This window comes from Stegodyphus dumicola, chromosome 9 (genome assembly GCF_044657685.1).
Source record: "Stegodyphus dumicola isolate Sdum_Otavi_A_Nest chromosome 9, ASM4465768v1".
Lineage (NCBI taxonomy): Eukaryota > Metazoa > Arthropoda > Arachnida > Araneae > Eresidae > Stegodyphus > Stegodyphus dumicola.
The window spans coordinates 137882408-137898113 of record NC_140776.1 but is presented as its reverse complement, the minus strand read 5'-3'; the positions used below and the strand labels follow the sequence as shown (position 1 = coordinate 137898113).

At 33.7% G+C, this 15706-nt stretch overlaps 1 protein-coding gene across 3 annotated transcripts in view; it reads left to right on the top strand.

Moving 5' to 3' along the window:
• LOC118205585 (mannan-binding lectin serine protease 2-like) overlaps positions 1-15706 on the top strand; it is a 232465-nt gene that overhangs the window by 207611 nt on the left and 9148 nt on the right. For 2 of the 3 annotated variants that reach the window (XM_035377889.2, XM_035377878.2), the window contains 3 exons: positions 5748-5924; positions 7674-7796; positions 7876-7957. In XM_035377889.2, the coding sequence (XP_035233780.2) occupies positions 5748-5924; positions 7674-7796; positions 7876-7957 (382 nt within the window). The remainder of the gene's footprint in view (positions 1-5747; positions 5925-7673; positions 7797-7875; positions 7958-15706) is intronic. The other variant, XM_035377883.2, reaches the window with a different exon arrangement.

The following is a 15706-nucleotide window of genomic DNA, read 5'->3' as shown; positions in this document are numbered from 1 at the left end:
CATCTCATTCTGAACTGACTAAAAAGAGGAATATCCTGAATTATTCACTATTCTGCTACTCTTCCACAAGGCAATCACTATTCTGATACCATTCCACAAACATCGCATTAAGTAATAGTAACGGAGGACGTGGGGCATCATTCCTCTACCATTACGGTTAATCGGTTCTGCCCACGTCCATCCTTGTCTAGTGTTTATTAATAATTCTTAAATTTTTACATTGCCATATATAGTGGCTGTTAACAAATAAAGTATATACAATAATTTTATTCACATTATTAACATATTTTTTACATAAATTTTGGTTGGAGAATTTTCTCTAATAAATTTCTTTCTTTCTTTCTGTTTCTGATGTCAACCTATATCTGATGCTATCTGATAGTAAAGCATCGTATTAAGTGCAGAAGGCTTTCTCTTCTTATGTCTATAAGGTATTTCTCCCGCCTTCTTAGCATGCCTTCGTGGTGTAATGGTCAGCACACTCGGCGCATATTAGAGAGGTCCGAGGTTTGAGTCCCGGCGAGGGCATTGCATATTTTTCACGCCTCCTGTTTCAAAATAAAGTAATATATCTACAGTGGCGCCCTAAGTAAAAAAGGTGGTGGATGATAATTCTCCGCCACCAGGATTTGGCGACTGGGACCCCTAACCCCCATTCACCCTTTAAAAGAGGGGTATGTAAGGTATTTCTTCTGCCTTCTTAGCATGCCTTCGTGATGTAATGGTCAGCACACTCGGCGCATATTCGAGAGATTTGAGGTCCGAGTCCCGGCGGTATATTTCACAAGTGCACATCTGTGTAGCCACCAAGGGAGTGGCTTCTAGGATGGACCAATGGGCATCCAGTAATATTTCTGTCGTGTCACATGACCTTTCGCGCGTTTAAAGATTTAAGGAAGATGACTGAAAATATTTCGCCACACAATTTTCTGTACAAAATAATTAAAGCCCCGTCGATTTCTTTTCAAAATTTTCATTGCGAAGTTAGATCAAATATAAGCAGTTGTGAAGATGTCACTACCTGGTTGAAATAATTTGAAATAAATACAAGCACATGTTGGATACTCTGCAAAAATATCCATGTGAAATATTACCATAAGTGGTAAATAAGATGAAGAAAGAAATATGTGATAAACTTCTGAGCCCAAATCCTATCTTTACATAAAATTATGCATATGAGAAAAATATTTACACCAATTATATACGTAAATAGAAGTCAGCACTTTTTATCGCAGTCTATATGAAAAAGATGTTCTATAATAATAGGCAATGCAGAATTTTATTCAAAGTGAACTTTACTAATTTGCATTCGTATACATTTAGTGTGCTAAATTTCGCATACTGCTCACTCTTAAATCTACTATCTACACAAGAAATACTCATCAAACAGAACGAATTTATCTTATTCACAACGAATATATTCAATTTATTCACATATAACTTTTAACGTTAACAATGCATATAATCAGATCATACATAATATGTATTCTGAATCTTACACTTTAAAAATCAAAAGAATGCAAGCACTGAAATAACACTAGATTCATTAGTCCTTCTCCCAGCTCAATAAAAAAATATATACACTTGAATTCTGTTAATCCAGTGTTAGTAAATTCATAATATTCGTGCCTAATTGTAGCTTGAGTCATCTTCTCGATGTAAAGAACGATAATATGCCGTAAACATCAATCCAAACATCAATGCGTGATAAAAATCACGAAAGTGAAAGGTGAGCGATTAATAAAACTCATAAAACGAAAGCACTACGAGATTTTCTACTATTATGCCATACATTTATAAATATGAAACAAATGCAAATTAAAACCTAAACAACCTACGCTCACATGCACGAGGATTTAGCGTCACAAGAGCAATAGAAGCTCATTGGTCCATTTTCGAAACTCCTCCCTCAGTGGCTACGCTGATGTGCACTTGTGAAATATGCGTCCCGGCGAGGGCATTGCTCAATTTTCATCTCTCCTGCTTAAAATAACCTAATGACTCTGCATGCTTACTTAAAAAGTAACTACTTTTACTTAACAGATTTTTCAGTTAAGATCGGACCTGAAACTATCATCTTCCGATCTGAGTTTTAAATTACTGGGTGTTGCCAAACGGCCTCAAGGTTCCCGCTGGATGCATATGTACTTTTTTAATTTCATTAAATATCTATAATTAACAATGTACACTATTTTTGCATAACTGGTAAAAATAAAAAAAGTTTCCGTATCATAGTGTTATTACTATACCTGTACGTATAGATGTTAGTAATTATACATAATGAAGATGGGGGGGGAGTGAGGTACGTGGCGGGATGGTAATAGGTGAAGGAATACAAAAAGTTTAAAAAGATGTTGTGAAATGTTGATTTAAGTTGTAGAATTCTCAGAATATTTCAGCCGCTATTGTTCTTTAGAAATCGACGTAGCCATTTGCCAAGACAACAACAGCAATGATTTGTAACCACATAAAAGAATTTCATTTTTATTATATTCGATGTGTGACATTAATATTGTATTTAAATATCATCATCTGACCACGAAGTTTAAAAGATAGGGAATCATTGTATAATTATGTTGTCGGCTTTAACGTTGAATGAAAATGCTGGCATGAGGCATAACCGAGCTAAAAGCGTAGGGAAGGGACATATTGGCCCTACTTTTGGCTTAAGATACGCCAATATGACGACAAAAATGCGGGCTATGACTTAATTGAAAACTTCAGACTACAATCTAAACTTTAAAGTAAATAAATAAAAAAGAAAATCTGAAAGGTTTCAGATTTTAAATCATATTCTTCGCACTGAAACCATAAAATTCAGTTCAAGAGCAATATCGCAAAATAACTTTAAACTGAGCACATCCTTAGAATTTCCGATACACAGTGTCACGCGCTGGAGATAAAAATGTTTTTCCTGTACAATGTTGCCATCGCTCGCTTTGAAATCCTTGAGTTTGTTAATCAGAAATTCTTTAAAGTTTTACAAAATATGAAATCGATAATAAAACAAATTCTAAATTTCAAATCTGGGGTTGCCCATATTCGCAGTAGATTTACGTCATTCAAAATTAGATGGCTCTAGGTACCGTTGTTTTATCACATTGCGAGAAACATACATACATTTATGCAGATTCTTCATTATTTAATTTCTTCAAATATAATACAAGGCGATAATATTTGGTGGAAACAGTTTGAAAAGTGTTGCAGCATTTTAAAGATTTCAGCGCAAAATGCCAAAACGAAAACAATAGTCCCTCAGGGACAAAGCCCCTTTAGACTAATATAAAATATTTGAAAGCTTTCAGAATTTACATTACGCCTAGAAGGGCGTTTTTTTAACGTTTTGCGTGTTACTTTTGTACCATGTTCTTCGCACCTAAACCATAAAAGTCAATTCAACAGCAATATCGCAAAATAATTTTAAAATGCACATATCTTTAGAATTTCCAATACACAGTCTCTTTTTTTTTTTTTTTTTTTTTTTTTTTTTTTTTTTTTTTTTTTTTGTTGTTGTTGTTGTTGTTGTTGTTGTTGTACAGCGTTGCCATTGCTCGTTTTGAAATGGTTGAGTTTGTAAATAAAAAATTCTTTAATGCCTGATAAAATATGAAATATATAATAAAACAGATTCCAAATTAGAGCTTTGAGTAGCCCATATTCTGTGGAGGATTACGTTATTCAAAATTTGATGGCTCTAGGTACCATTGTTTGATCATAATGTGAGAAACACACATACATTTATGCAGATTCTTCGTTATTTAATTTCTTTAAATATAATAGTACAGGGCTGTAATAGTCGGTGGCAACAGTTTGAAAAGTGAATCGACGCAAAATGCCAAAACGAAATTAATAGTTATTAAAATTTTTAAAATATAAAAAAGTACACAAATATTTAGTTTCTTATCTACTACTTCCAAATGAAAATAAATTGTGTGGAATGAACTGAAAAAAAAAAAAAAAAATCAGTTGGGAAAGAATTTGAGTTTTATAAATTCCATTCGTGTCTGAACATAAAAATGTTTAAAACCGAAAAATAGGGAAATATTAAAAATGCATATTAAGATCTGAAAGAAATTAAGAAAAAAATATACATAAAAGCTACCAGTTTAAAATTTTATAGGTTTCATATCACAGCCATTAGATTTGATTTTGGATGCAGACGATAAAATACAGAAGTACAGTTACAAATTTTACAATGCACCAGTTAAAAGCAGTTAAAACTGCTAATTTATGACTATCATGGCATTAATTGGCACTTGTAAAATATTACTGGGCAGTACAGATAAAATAATAAAAAGCCTCCAACTTATTAATTCTGTCTCTGAGTGATTAGAAATTTCGTGATTACTCCTTATATTAAAAATGTGTGCCATTTTGCATTAAATGTGGGTTAATTTATGAAATCAAGGCCACTCCATGAAGTTTCTCTTAAAGTAGATAAATTATAATGTGCTTAACTGTCAGAGCCTGATCAAGGCAACCTGGGAATCTAGGCACAACCTTTCACACAAGGCTGCAACGCACACAACGCTTTCTATCATTTTTTATTGAGAGGGATAAAATACAGGATTATGATAACTTACAGAATGTTTATTGTACACCTAAAATCTGGGTAACAGGCCCAAGTTTTGTGGGCATAGGCGATACTCAAGCCTTGTTAATAGTAATCAAGTATTTGTCTCAAATTGTCTACGAATTAATTTGACTAGAAACCGAAACTGCATTTTGTACAGGACTTGATTTATTTAATTATGGAAAAGTACATGAGAGCTAACTAAGAGAAGGGATCCCTTCGTGGAGAACAATATAAGGGAAACTGGCTTGTATCCACGTTACTCATAAGGAAAACTACGAAAACACCCATATTAGCATTCTTCTTCTTTCTGTATATTTATTTCTTGCCTTTCTTCTGTGGTTGACATCTTTATTCTGTTACAGGTAATATACTATCACTTTAAATTTTAGCGGCAGTTTTTGCTATCAGTTTTAAAAACAAAATAATTCCTTTCCTTAATGCAAAATAGAGATGAGATTTTCCCAAGCAGTACGAAAATTTACGATTGAGCATTACTTCGCAACGCATAAATTTGATAGAATGCCATTTTTATCAGAATCTTTATCGATGGTTGCTATACTTTATTCTTGACCCTGTCCTATTTGTCCAAAGTCGGAAGAAACGGGCGGCCATTTCATTTCTTACAGCAAACTCTTCCAGTTTCTCGAAATCATGTTACAAGAGAAACTTGTTAGATTCACGAACATTTGGAAGGAATTGGAGGCTTTTACATAGGAATATGTTGCGAAGAATCCTGAGTTAAAAAATTCGTTCTGCTTGATGAAAACTCATCTCAATCTTGCACCAACCAAACTGTTTTTAAAACTAACAGCGTAAACTGCAATTAAAATTTCAAGTAATATATTATTTATAACCGTATAGGGGTGTCATTCACTAAATCAATTTCCCATTAATGCCCGCTTATGAATTTTTACAATTTTTGAAAATTTAATATGCCTAACTTTTTATTACCTTGTGTACTAGTAAATAAATATTCTAATAATTAAGATACTACAAAAGGAACTTTTTTTATTTGCATATCTGTGTGCAACATTTTCAATTTGATCGTTGAAATCTGTATTTGTAAAATGTAGACCTATGATTAGTTGCCCCCCCCGCACTTTTATTTTATTGTTTAGTTTTTTAACATTTTGCTGATCAATAATTAGTAATACATTTGTTATATTTTCAGTTCAGGGTTGTCCAGATCTTCACAGTACAGAGGGAAGTTATCTCCTGGAACGTAACGGTAGTGCAGCTATTTATGCTTGCAGCGGTAACCAAGTTTTCAACGATACACAGGAAAACACCCGCTTTCTAAGTTGTGTTAGAGATCACCACTGGAATGATACTCTGGCGCCATGCACAAGTGAGAACCTTTTCAATACATCTTTCAAAAGCATAAAATTATTCCAAACTGAAGCTTAAACATGATTGCTCCATTTCAACCATTGTTAACAAAATACATAGTGTTGTCCTAATCTTTGAAAATGATTGACTTTAATTATTATGAATAATATAGAGGATGGTTATAATTAAAGTTTCCTTATTCAGAACCCTTTGCAGCCCGTTCCTATGAGCATGCATTAATGTAACTCAGAATATACAATGAAATAAAAAGCATAAATTATCTCCACTATGTGACAGTTTTCAACAAAATTTATTCAAAACTACTATATATTTCAATGTAAAATGTAAAAACCTCAAAGAAGACAAATGCAATTGGGTTACAGCACATGTTTATCATGTATGCACTGTGCAGCTATGACATGTAAGAAGCATAGAACATATGGCATGTTAGAACATGATCAGTCGTTGCAGGAAATAATTTCTGAGGAATATCGGTGATGCTGCTTTACACTAGCCTCCAGCCCAGGCAAGCTCTGAATCAAGCGTGACCTTTTATGAATTCCAACAATCTAATTAGAAATCATATAAGTTTTTTAAGTTTAGAAAGCGGAGACTAAAGTTTCAAAAAAAAATTCTTGAAATCACGTGAGCATTGCACAAGTTGGTAGGACACAATATCTTTAATTGATGGTCAATATGAAGTGCAGCCCAGCTTACACAAAAACTGTCTCTCAACATCCTCATTCCTGCAAGGCAGGAATCTCATACTGTGAAAACATCTGACAGTAATGTGCATTTGTAATTTAATGCATTACAGAATACTTTGTATGAGCTCTTCAAAGAGAAATTAGCCCAGAATAAATAATAATTTCACACAATACAATCTCATAATCAAAAAGCAAAGACTTTTCATGTACAGCTCCTTATCATAGGAAACATGACTCATCTCTTCACAGACTATAAGTAACATGGCACAAGCCAGTTTCTAAGTCCTACGTGAAGGCATCCATCCCCTTATCTAGATAGCTCTTACATATTTTACCATAATCAAGCATCTGTCCACAGGATGACGGCAACATTTCATCAACAGACATTCTTGTGATAAAGCATAAAGAAAATTCTGCATTGTTTTGTGCATCTTGTGGCTGCAACTCTTACACCATGCGAATTTCACAGGTTTGTCATTGTAGAATTATCCCTGGCATCTTTTGTATTGTAGACCAATGAATGCACAATTCATGCACCATTTGCAGCTGAATATTAAGGATAGGAAACTCAGCCACAGCAACAGCCATTTCTTAAACAATTTTGCTCCAAATAAACCGCTGTACACTACCTGGAGCCATGCACAGATTTCGAATCTTTTCAAATTCCTTCGCCATTTTTCATAATTCAAACTTATCATTAGGCTTGCAAAAGATTATTTTCACAATACAACTGAGCAACTGTTGCTCTTAAATATCTGAATGAGTAGATTATGCTCTTCCATTTCTGAAGGCATTGTGATTGAAACAGAATAGTTTCCTAGTACTGACAGTTCACTTTTTATGCAAAAGAGTATATCCTATTTTGCACTAAAAAAGGATATTTTTCTATTTGAATATTTTTGTTAAAAAGCGTCACCTATGGAAATTTGAACTGTTTTCTATTTCTTTGTATTCCTCTTTCCTCTGATCTAAGTAACTTTTATGGCAAGCTTTATTACTTACGCACATTTTTTTTTTACATAAAAAATTGTTTATTATAAATTATATTTGCTTTCCCGCAGCTTTAGAAGAAACAACTACCACAACTTTGGCTCCAAATAAAAGTCAGGAAGTGGCATTTGAATATGTTAACGCCACCTCTACCAAAAAGCCCATAATGCCATCTGGACCAGCATATTTAGAAGGTAGGTATAGCTGTTTTTAATTAGTATTCAAATAGTTAAAATTAATCGATACATTCTTAATCGGTTATTTTTCTTTCAGATATTATAATACCCTCAATATTGATCGGTGTCCTTATCATAGGAAATGCTATAATAATTGTTATCATCCTTATGTTGAGAAGGTAAGATAACTGATGATATTTGATAATTTTCTTTTGTCTAGATTCTTATCAAATTCGTCAAATTTCGAAGGGGTATATTATTGGACATAAATTTTCCTACTCTTACATTTCCTCACCTTAAAAGTTGCTGCTATAGTCTAGTATTCCTATAAATAAGATAATAAATAATATCATGGGATAAAAAATAAAATTTGAATTGAAATTGGGTTTATGAATTTATATTGGTTTCATGTGAATAGCTTCTTCTCACGAGACAGATTTCCTTAAGAATGGTCGAATTATGTAAGGTCTTTCTTAAAATGCAAGTAATATGTTTTTGGAAAATTCTAAATTGTTAAATGCGCGCTATTTTGCATATTACATTGAAATGTTATTCAGAGTTCAAATGTTATTTTTGGCATTACAAATACCCTTTTTGACATACACAAAACATTTCAATCTTTTCCTTAATTACAACTTAATACCAGTAGTCTAACACAGATTTAAATCTTTGTACTGCAAGAAAAATAATAAATAAATAAAAAAATTATAAATTTTTATGTTCAGGATCAGAAACGAATAGATTTTTTTAAGTAATATACTTTCACAAATGTATCCAGCCTACACTAAATCTGAAATAACAAATAATACTCTACATTCACAGCAGAACTGCAAATATTTGGACTGACTATGACCACAACCCATTCAAATATTTGAAATATCACGTTAATATGATTACCTGCATACTGTAATGCATTTAAAGAAATTTTATTGTTCACGTTATTCTGTTTTCAAAAATTTATGCAGTTAAAATAGTAAAATATATTTATTTCTGTAAAACAAAGTACAAACAAACAAACAAAATTATTTTCCTAAGCACACAATCCATTTTGATGTCAACCAAAATGAAATTAATTTTTATTTGCCCAGCCTTAAAACTAAATAGAGTTGAATCTCGCTTAACAAGCATAACTTTTTCCAAAATTTAGTTGTAATGCCAAACACTCATTGAACGAAAATAACATTTTCCACAGGAATCAATGTAAAATAAGATGTGTTCCATTCGAAACAAAATACTCAAAAAAATTTATAATACGTTCTTTTTTACGAGAAAGTTGTCTAAAGACATTTGTTTTGGCTTACGCTTCAGAATAAGCCAAAACAAGAAACAAGGTGCTAAGCATTTTCCTGACCATAGATTCTGCTGCCCGGTGCGGCCGCAACAGTTGCTTACGCTCTGGCTTCGGCCCTGCACATAGCTACTGCCTTATAAGGATGATGCTTCTCAACTTACGATGCAACACTTTCCTATCCCTTTTAGAATCTCCCTTGTTTTGCTGGAAGGTTATTACTTTACTGAGGCTACTTACAGCCTCGCCACAACATCCTCCTCCTTCCCTTATGAAATCTCCTCCACTGCTTCTTACTGTGATACAGAATGCAACTCCATATACTCTTCGGCGATCAGCCCCTGGCTATGCTCTTCCATTAGCTCATTGATGTTGCTGTGCTATGGCGATGCTATCATTAGCTCATTGATGTTGCTGTCCTATGGCGATGCTATCATTAGCTCATTTTGTATCAATCTCGTCATTATCTCGGCCAGAGACACAATTCCGTTGATTACAGGCTTGACAAGCACGTGCTCAAACTTCTGAAAGTCGTGTTCGATTTTATTTTTTACAGATAACCAAACACCTCATTGATCCAGTCAGTAAAAATGTTCCATCCAAGCCTTGTTGTTGGACCTTCACATGACATTTAGTCTGCTCTTCTGGGCTTCTCGTGGATTGTCTGAATGGTAAATGAGTAGGGATTTAATTTTCAAATTGCCACTTACATTTGCACAAAACAACAGATAGAATCTTTCATTGGTTTGTGGCCCAGGAATGCCATGTCCTCTGCAGAAACATAAAATTGCTTTGGCATATTTTTACAGAAGAGACCCATCTCATTACAATGAAAAACTTGCTGCAGCAGATAACACTCAGAATTTCCAAGATTCATGAATACGCCGATGAATTTCTTGGCTGCCCTTATGTCTGAGCTTGCCGCTTCTCCATGCCTCATAATGTTGTGAATGCGGATTTCCTCTGAAACTTTTCGAATCGCCCCTGGTTAACCTAGAATGCTTCTTCGTCGTCCATTGATGATCGTGGAGTCTTCTTTGAGGTCATCAAAAATTAGTTTCGCTTTCTCACAAATTATGCTTTTGTTAATAGTATTAGTTGTATTTTCTTCTTATTGATCCAAACAAGAAGCAGTCTTTCAACATCGTCGGAGAATATATGGCTATTGAGTAAAAATTCTTACACGTTTTGAAGAAGCAATCTCTTTAATTTGTTTTTGAAGGATATAAAAAATCGGTAATGCAGACCGACTATGTGCTAGGTCAGCCCACTATGCTCGCACCTCATTTTCAATGATTTGATGTGTAACTTCTACGGTGACTTTTCTTCTGCTACCTCTGTCTTCTTGCAGCATATTCTTTGTGGACGAACATGTAAGCATGCTCAGAATTTTTCCATTAAAACAAAAAAAAGTGCTTGGATATAACTTTCACAAGCATAAATAAGATGCTAGCTAAATGAGCGCTGAACACAGACTGATAGCCGATATGTAGGCAGGATCTTGCATGTGATATCACGGTGTCTTCACATCACTCATGCTGTGACACATCGCTCATTAACAGGGATAATTTTTTACATTTTGTTTTATTTGTTATGGGAGGTGTTCATTAAGCGATATTTAACTGTAAAAAAATTATTTATTATTTTTGCAGTACTAAAATAAACTACTTTTTATTTGCATAAAATGTAATACGAAACAGAATATACATTATTAGATCTCTTTGTACTTGCTTTATATAAATTTATTATTTTAATGAAAATATTTCAAAGCTGCCAAAACACTTCAGGTAAAATAGGAAACTCTTGATTTTTTATTACATCTCCCAATAAATATCCATACCTTTCGGTTTTTAATTTGTATGAATTAGATCATATCTTTTAAACGTAAATTGAGAAGAAAAGTTGATAACTGTTAGAGGAAATATAAAAATTTGGGGAATGACAAATGTTTGAAAAAGTATCACCCCAAACAAAATAAAATTTTTACAATTTAAGTTTTATTTGTACAAATTGCATTTTTTCCTTATTTTTTTCAAAGTAGTTTTATCAGAAGTGCTTTAATATACACTGACGGAAAAAAGTTCCAACACCAAGAAGGAGTTGTGCTAGAAAAACTAAATTTGGTAGCCATGTTTGTACATCTCAAAGATGACGTCTATTAAAATTTTGCGCTAGGCGCATTAAGTGTGGCTCTAGTAGCACCACTATGAACATGCAATTCAGGTTTACTTTTAAAGACGCGCTATGAAGTTTGTAAGATTCACTCCTGTGTACTTTAAGTTACAGTTTAATGTTAAGAATCTTAAGAACTAGTAAGCGAATAATCGCTTTAGTCGTGAGACAGTAACCAAAATTTGAAAAAGGTTAAAGACCCTTTATTATTCAAATAAGGTTTAACAGAACTCTGTCTTGGAGTTTTACAATAAAGCCGACACTCGAGCCTGAACTTAGGAGACTGAGAACTTAACTAAAAAAATATAGCCGAAGCTATGAAACTTCTTATGGAGTTCGCCCCTTAATACTAATTGACTGCGAAGCCATCAAAGGTCTAAAGCACAGCCGACGTAATAATAGCTTAAGAGAGAGTAGCCTAAAAAGGCGGACGCATGCTAGCCAGAATCTCTGGTTCTCTCTAGCTAAGAAAGTAGAACTTTGCGATTAAATGCCGCTCTTCCTCATTTGCATTCAAACGTGATTCTAAAACTACGTTCTGGCCAGAAGTTGTAAGTTAAAGTGATAGGAAAGGAAGTTTAACTCAAAATTTAACTGTTAGATAAATTAATATAATCCTTACAAGTTCAAGAGCGTTATTATCATTAAGATTTGGCGTAGTGAGGTGATGCTAGTCAAAAATGCTTTTAAGAAGATAGAGAAGCCATCATCAACTGCTCAGTAAATTTGAAATGAGGTCTTGTAAGGCTGCTATCACACATCCGTTTGTTTCGGAAGAACAACTGTTTAGAACAATTTTTCTGCTTTGTCACCACATATCATTTGGGGTTAACATGTAAAGGGGAAACTGGTTCTCCATTACAAACAAGCTGGAAATTTTTATACCAAACCTCTTCAAAAATTCAACGGTTAAGCGACTCATGAAAGATTTTCCTTGATCAGTTTGAACCTCCCTTGGAAAACCCATCCGACTAAATACCTGCAAGAGTGCACTTACAACAGATTTCGACGTTATATCCGGTACCGGGACGGCGTCAGGATATTTAGATGCTAAGCACATAACTGTAATAAGATATTTATTACATTCAGTAGATGTAGGCATAGGCCCGCAAGCATCTACATTAACCTTACTAAAGACTTCTGATATCACAGGTACTATTACCAACGGTGCTTTTTTTTTTGTCACTTGCTTTTCCTACACGTTGACAGGAGTCACATGTTTTAACGAATTCCTCAATGTCTTTATAACCAGTCTTTTGTTTTCAGAACTCCTAAGTGACCTGAAGTTCCTTCATGACAAATTGCTTTAATTTGCTCTCTGGGGTTTTCTGGAACAACAATTAAATGTTCTTCTCCTTCTAACTTATTTACCTTCTTTTTTACTAATACCCCATTTTTAATCCCATAACTTGTTTTACTTCCGCTTTTTACTAGTTCTAATAAAGGCGCAAGTTCTTTACTTTTTTGTTGTTCATCAATAAAAGTACTTGAGTCTATTTGAATCGCAGGACTTGTGGGGACACAAAGGTTGACAGGAGGTAATATCTCTCTGTTTTCAGACCTCTCATGAGCATCGTCCTCCTCTTCCAATTCTAACTCATTCTGCTCAGAATTTTGATTCGTCTCACCTAAATTTTCCGCTTCCTTTAATTGTTGTGCTTGAGATCGAGTAACGACCGCATTAACATTACCGACATACGACGAATAATTTTTCTCAGTTCCTCTGAGAAGAGCCGCTGTCTGGTTGCCTAATATATATCGTCCTTGGTCTAAGTGGTCTCCTATAACAGCTGCTTTGGTGGTTACTGTACCCAAATCGCATTCAATATCTACTTCAGCAACAGGTAAACAAGTCATATGATCATCCAACAAATGTCGAACCTACACATGTTCCCCCTTCATTCTATCTCTGTCTACATATTTCTGACAAATAATATCTACCGTTGCTTCTGTATCTCTTAGAATAGGTACTTCAAAACCATTTACTCTTCCATTTAACGTATAGGGATCTAACAGATTCTTTTCTGATCTCCCGCTTATCCGATACAAATCTGCCTTTTTAGTTTTAAAATTAGGGCACTGAGGACGTAAATGGTCAAAAGATCCACATTCATAGCACTGGAGTCTTTTTCTCCTATCAAAATTCAAGTCCGACTTTTTCCCAACATTGCGTGCGTCATCATCTTTTTTTAATTGTGTGCCATGAGGGTTTTTTCTATTTTTGAAAACGTTACCAGTGGACTGAAAAACACCCATTTGTCTACTTGATATTTTCGTTTTCAGTTCACCCAATTTCGTTTTCCCAACCATCGTCTTTTTCGCATCTTCAAATTCCTCTATTTTACCCACTAACTGTTTTGGTGAAGTGATCGTGGCCCATTCATCTATAAAATGTTCCTTAAACTCATTAGGCGTGCGCCTTTTAATTTGATCTACCAACATTAAATCCTTGAGTTGCTCAAATGTTTCGATTTTTAATCCCTTGAGCCACCCATCTAAAAATGTTTTCATTTCGTGATAAAAATCGTACCACGTAGCATCCGGATTTTTCTGAGTCTTAACAAGAAGTTGCCGAAACTTCTCAGCACTTAACTTAAATCTTTTAAGTAGTAATTCTTTAATATGTTGTTAATCTCTAGCCTGTTCTTCAGGCTCCCTAGCAATTATATTATTTACCTCAACCGGAAGGACACCAATGAGATATGACACCCATTGATCCGTGGACAATTTTAAAACTTTAGCTTGCCTCTCAAAAAGTTCTAAGAATAAACTCATATCATCAGTCTTTAAATTAAACTTGGGCATAAGTTTCTGAAAATTCTGATTAAATACGGTTTCACCTCCAGGTTTAGCAAATTCAGTGTTCTGTTTTGCTTTAAGGCATTCTAGTTCTAACTGTTGCTTTTCAATTTCTTTATTTTGTTGTAGTATCTGAAATTCCCTCTCCCTAGCTTCCTGTTCTAACTGTAGTTCTTTCGCTCTTGTTTGCTTCTCTAAGTTTTCCTTTTCTATCCTATCAGTCATATTACTTTCTAACAAATTTTTAACAAATTCTTCCTCATAATTTTTACTATTCGTTATTAATTGTTTTAAATCTATCTTTTTCATATCTTCTAAAGCTATTTCCCCAAGTTCTGAAGCGACAAGGAATAGATCCCTTTTCTTAGCTTTCCCCAAAAATGCCATTTTCACAAAAGTAATCGTTCAAAACAAATAACTCAAATAGTTATTCACAAATAATACACATAAAACTATATCAGAGATATAAAAAACACTAACTTTTCTTCTTTCTTACAAAATTAGGCAAATGAAAATAAAAGGTTAATAAAAGCATTAATCATTTTGGATTTATTTCCATTCGAACATAAAACGAATAAACAACCTTACTGAATACTTCGTATAAAAAATAATAACAAATTCTTTTCATTTAGTACAGCCAGACAGAAAAAAAACCAGAGTGGCGCCAATAAATATAAACACCTTTAATTAACTATCGTTTTCATGACAGCTACTTCCGTTGGCAAACACATAGCCAACGCAAATACTACGTAAATTCGATAGGCGCAGGTTTCAATCAGAACACTATTAGAACATTTCTTTACTGCTCAAAGCTTAAAAATTTAAAATTAAATCATAAAATTTAACATTCTACTTATCAGAAAATACACATCCTATTAAAATACAGCACTGGTGTGCTTTCATGAGAAAACCAAAGTAACAAGTTTTTAATATATTCAACAACTTATTTCTTTCACAAGAATTTAACATAAATTTTCTTCTAATGACTTAGAAATGAAAATTGCAATATTGCACTGATGTGCTTTCACATAACACAAAATAAACAGTTAAGATTCTATTACCAATTTATAGCGAAACGTTAAACATAAATACACTGATGTGCTGTTTATTTACGGGAATGGATTTTTCCCATTATCATACAAAAGAAAAATATCTCGTTAGATATTTAAATGCAACACTTTGATTGTTTTAAAAACTCTTATGCACTGACGTGCTATAAAATGCACTGATGTGCTACGTGTTAATGGGAAAATGTTTTCCCGAATATACCGCAAAAGGAAAATATCTTGTTAGATATATAAAACAAACACATTGAGTGTTTAAAACTCTTATGCAATGATGTGCTACTTCTGCTTTGGGAATTGATTTCCCGAATAAGTAATAAATAATAACTACATTATACTCTTCAGGCCTGGAAATGAATATTGTGGAGAACACATACCTGGTCTCTTGTCACACAAATCTCGGTTGGAACCTCCAATTTTTATTTTCTTTTTCGTCTGTGACGTCGTGGATGCTTCAGTATCAACACTGGTATTGGTGATGCATCACTTTAATTACAGCACATACCACAGATACAACATTTAATTAATACATTTAGAAAACTTGAGTACATATCCGAGTTGGTGACACGATCAGAGACGTTAACGAAGATAGCACTCGTCATCAC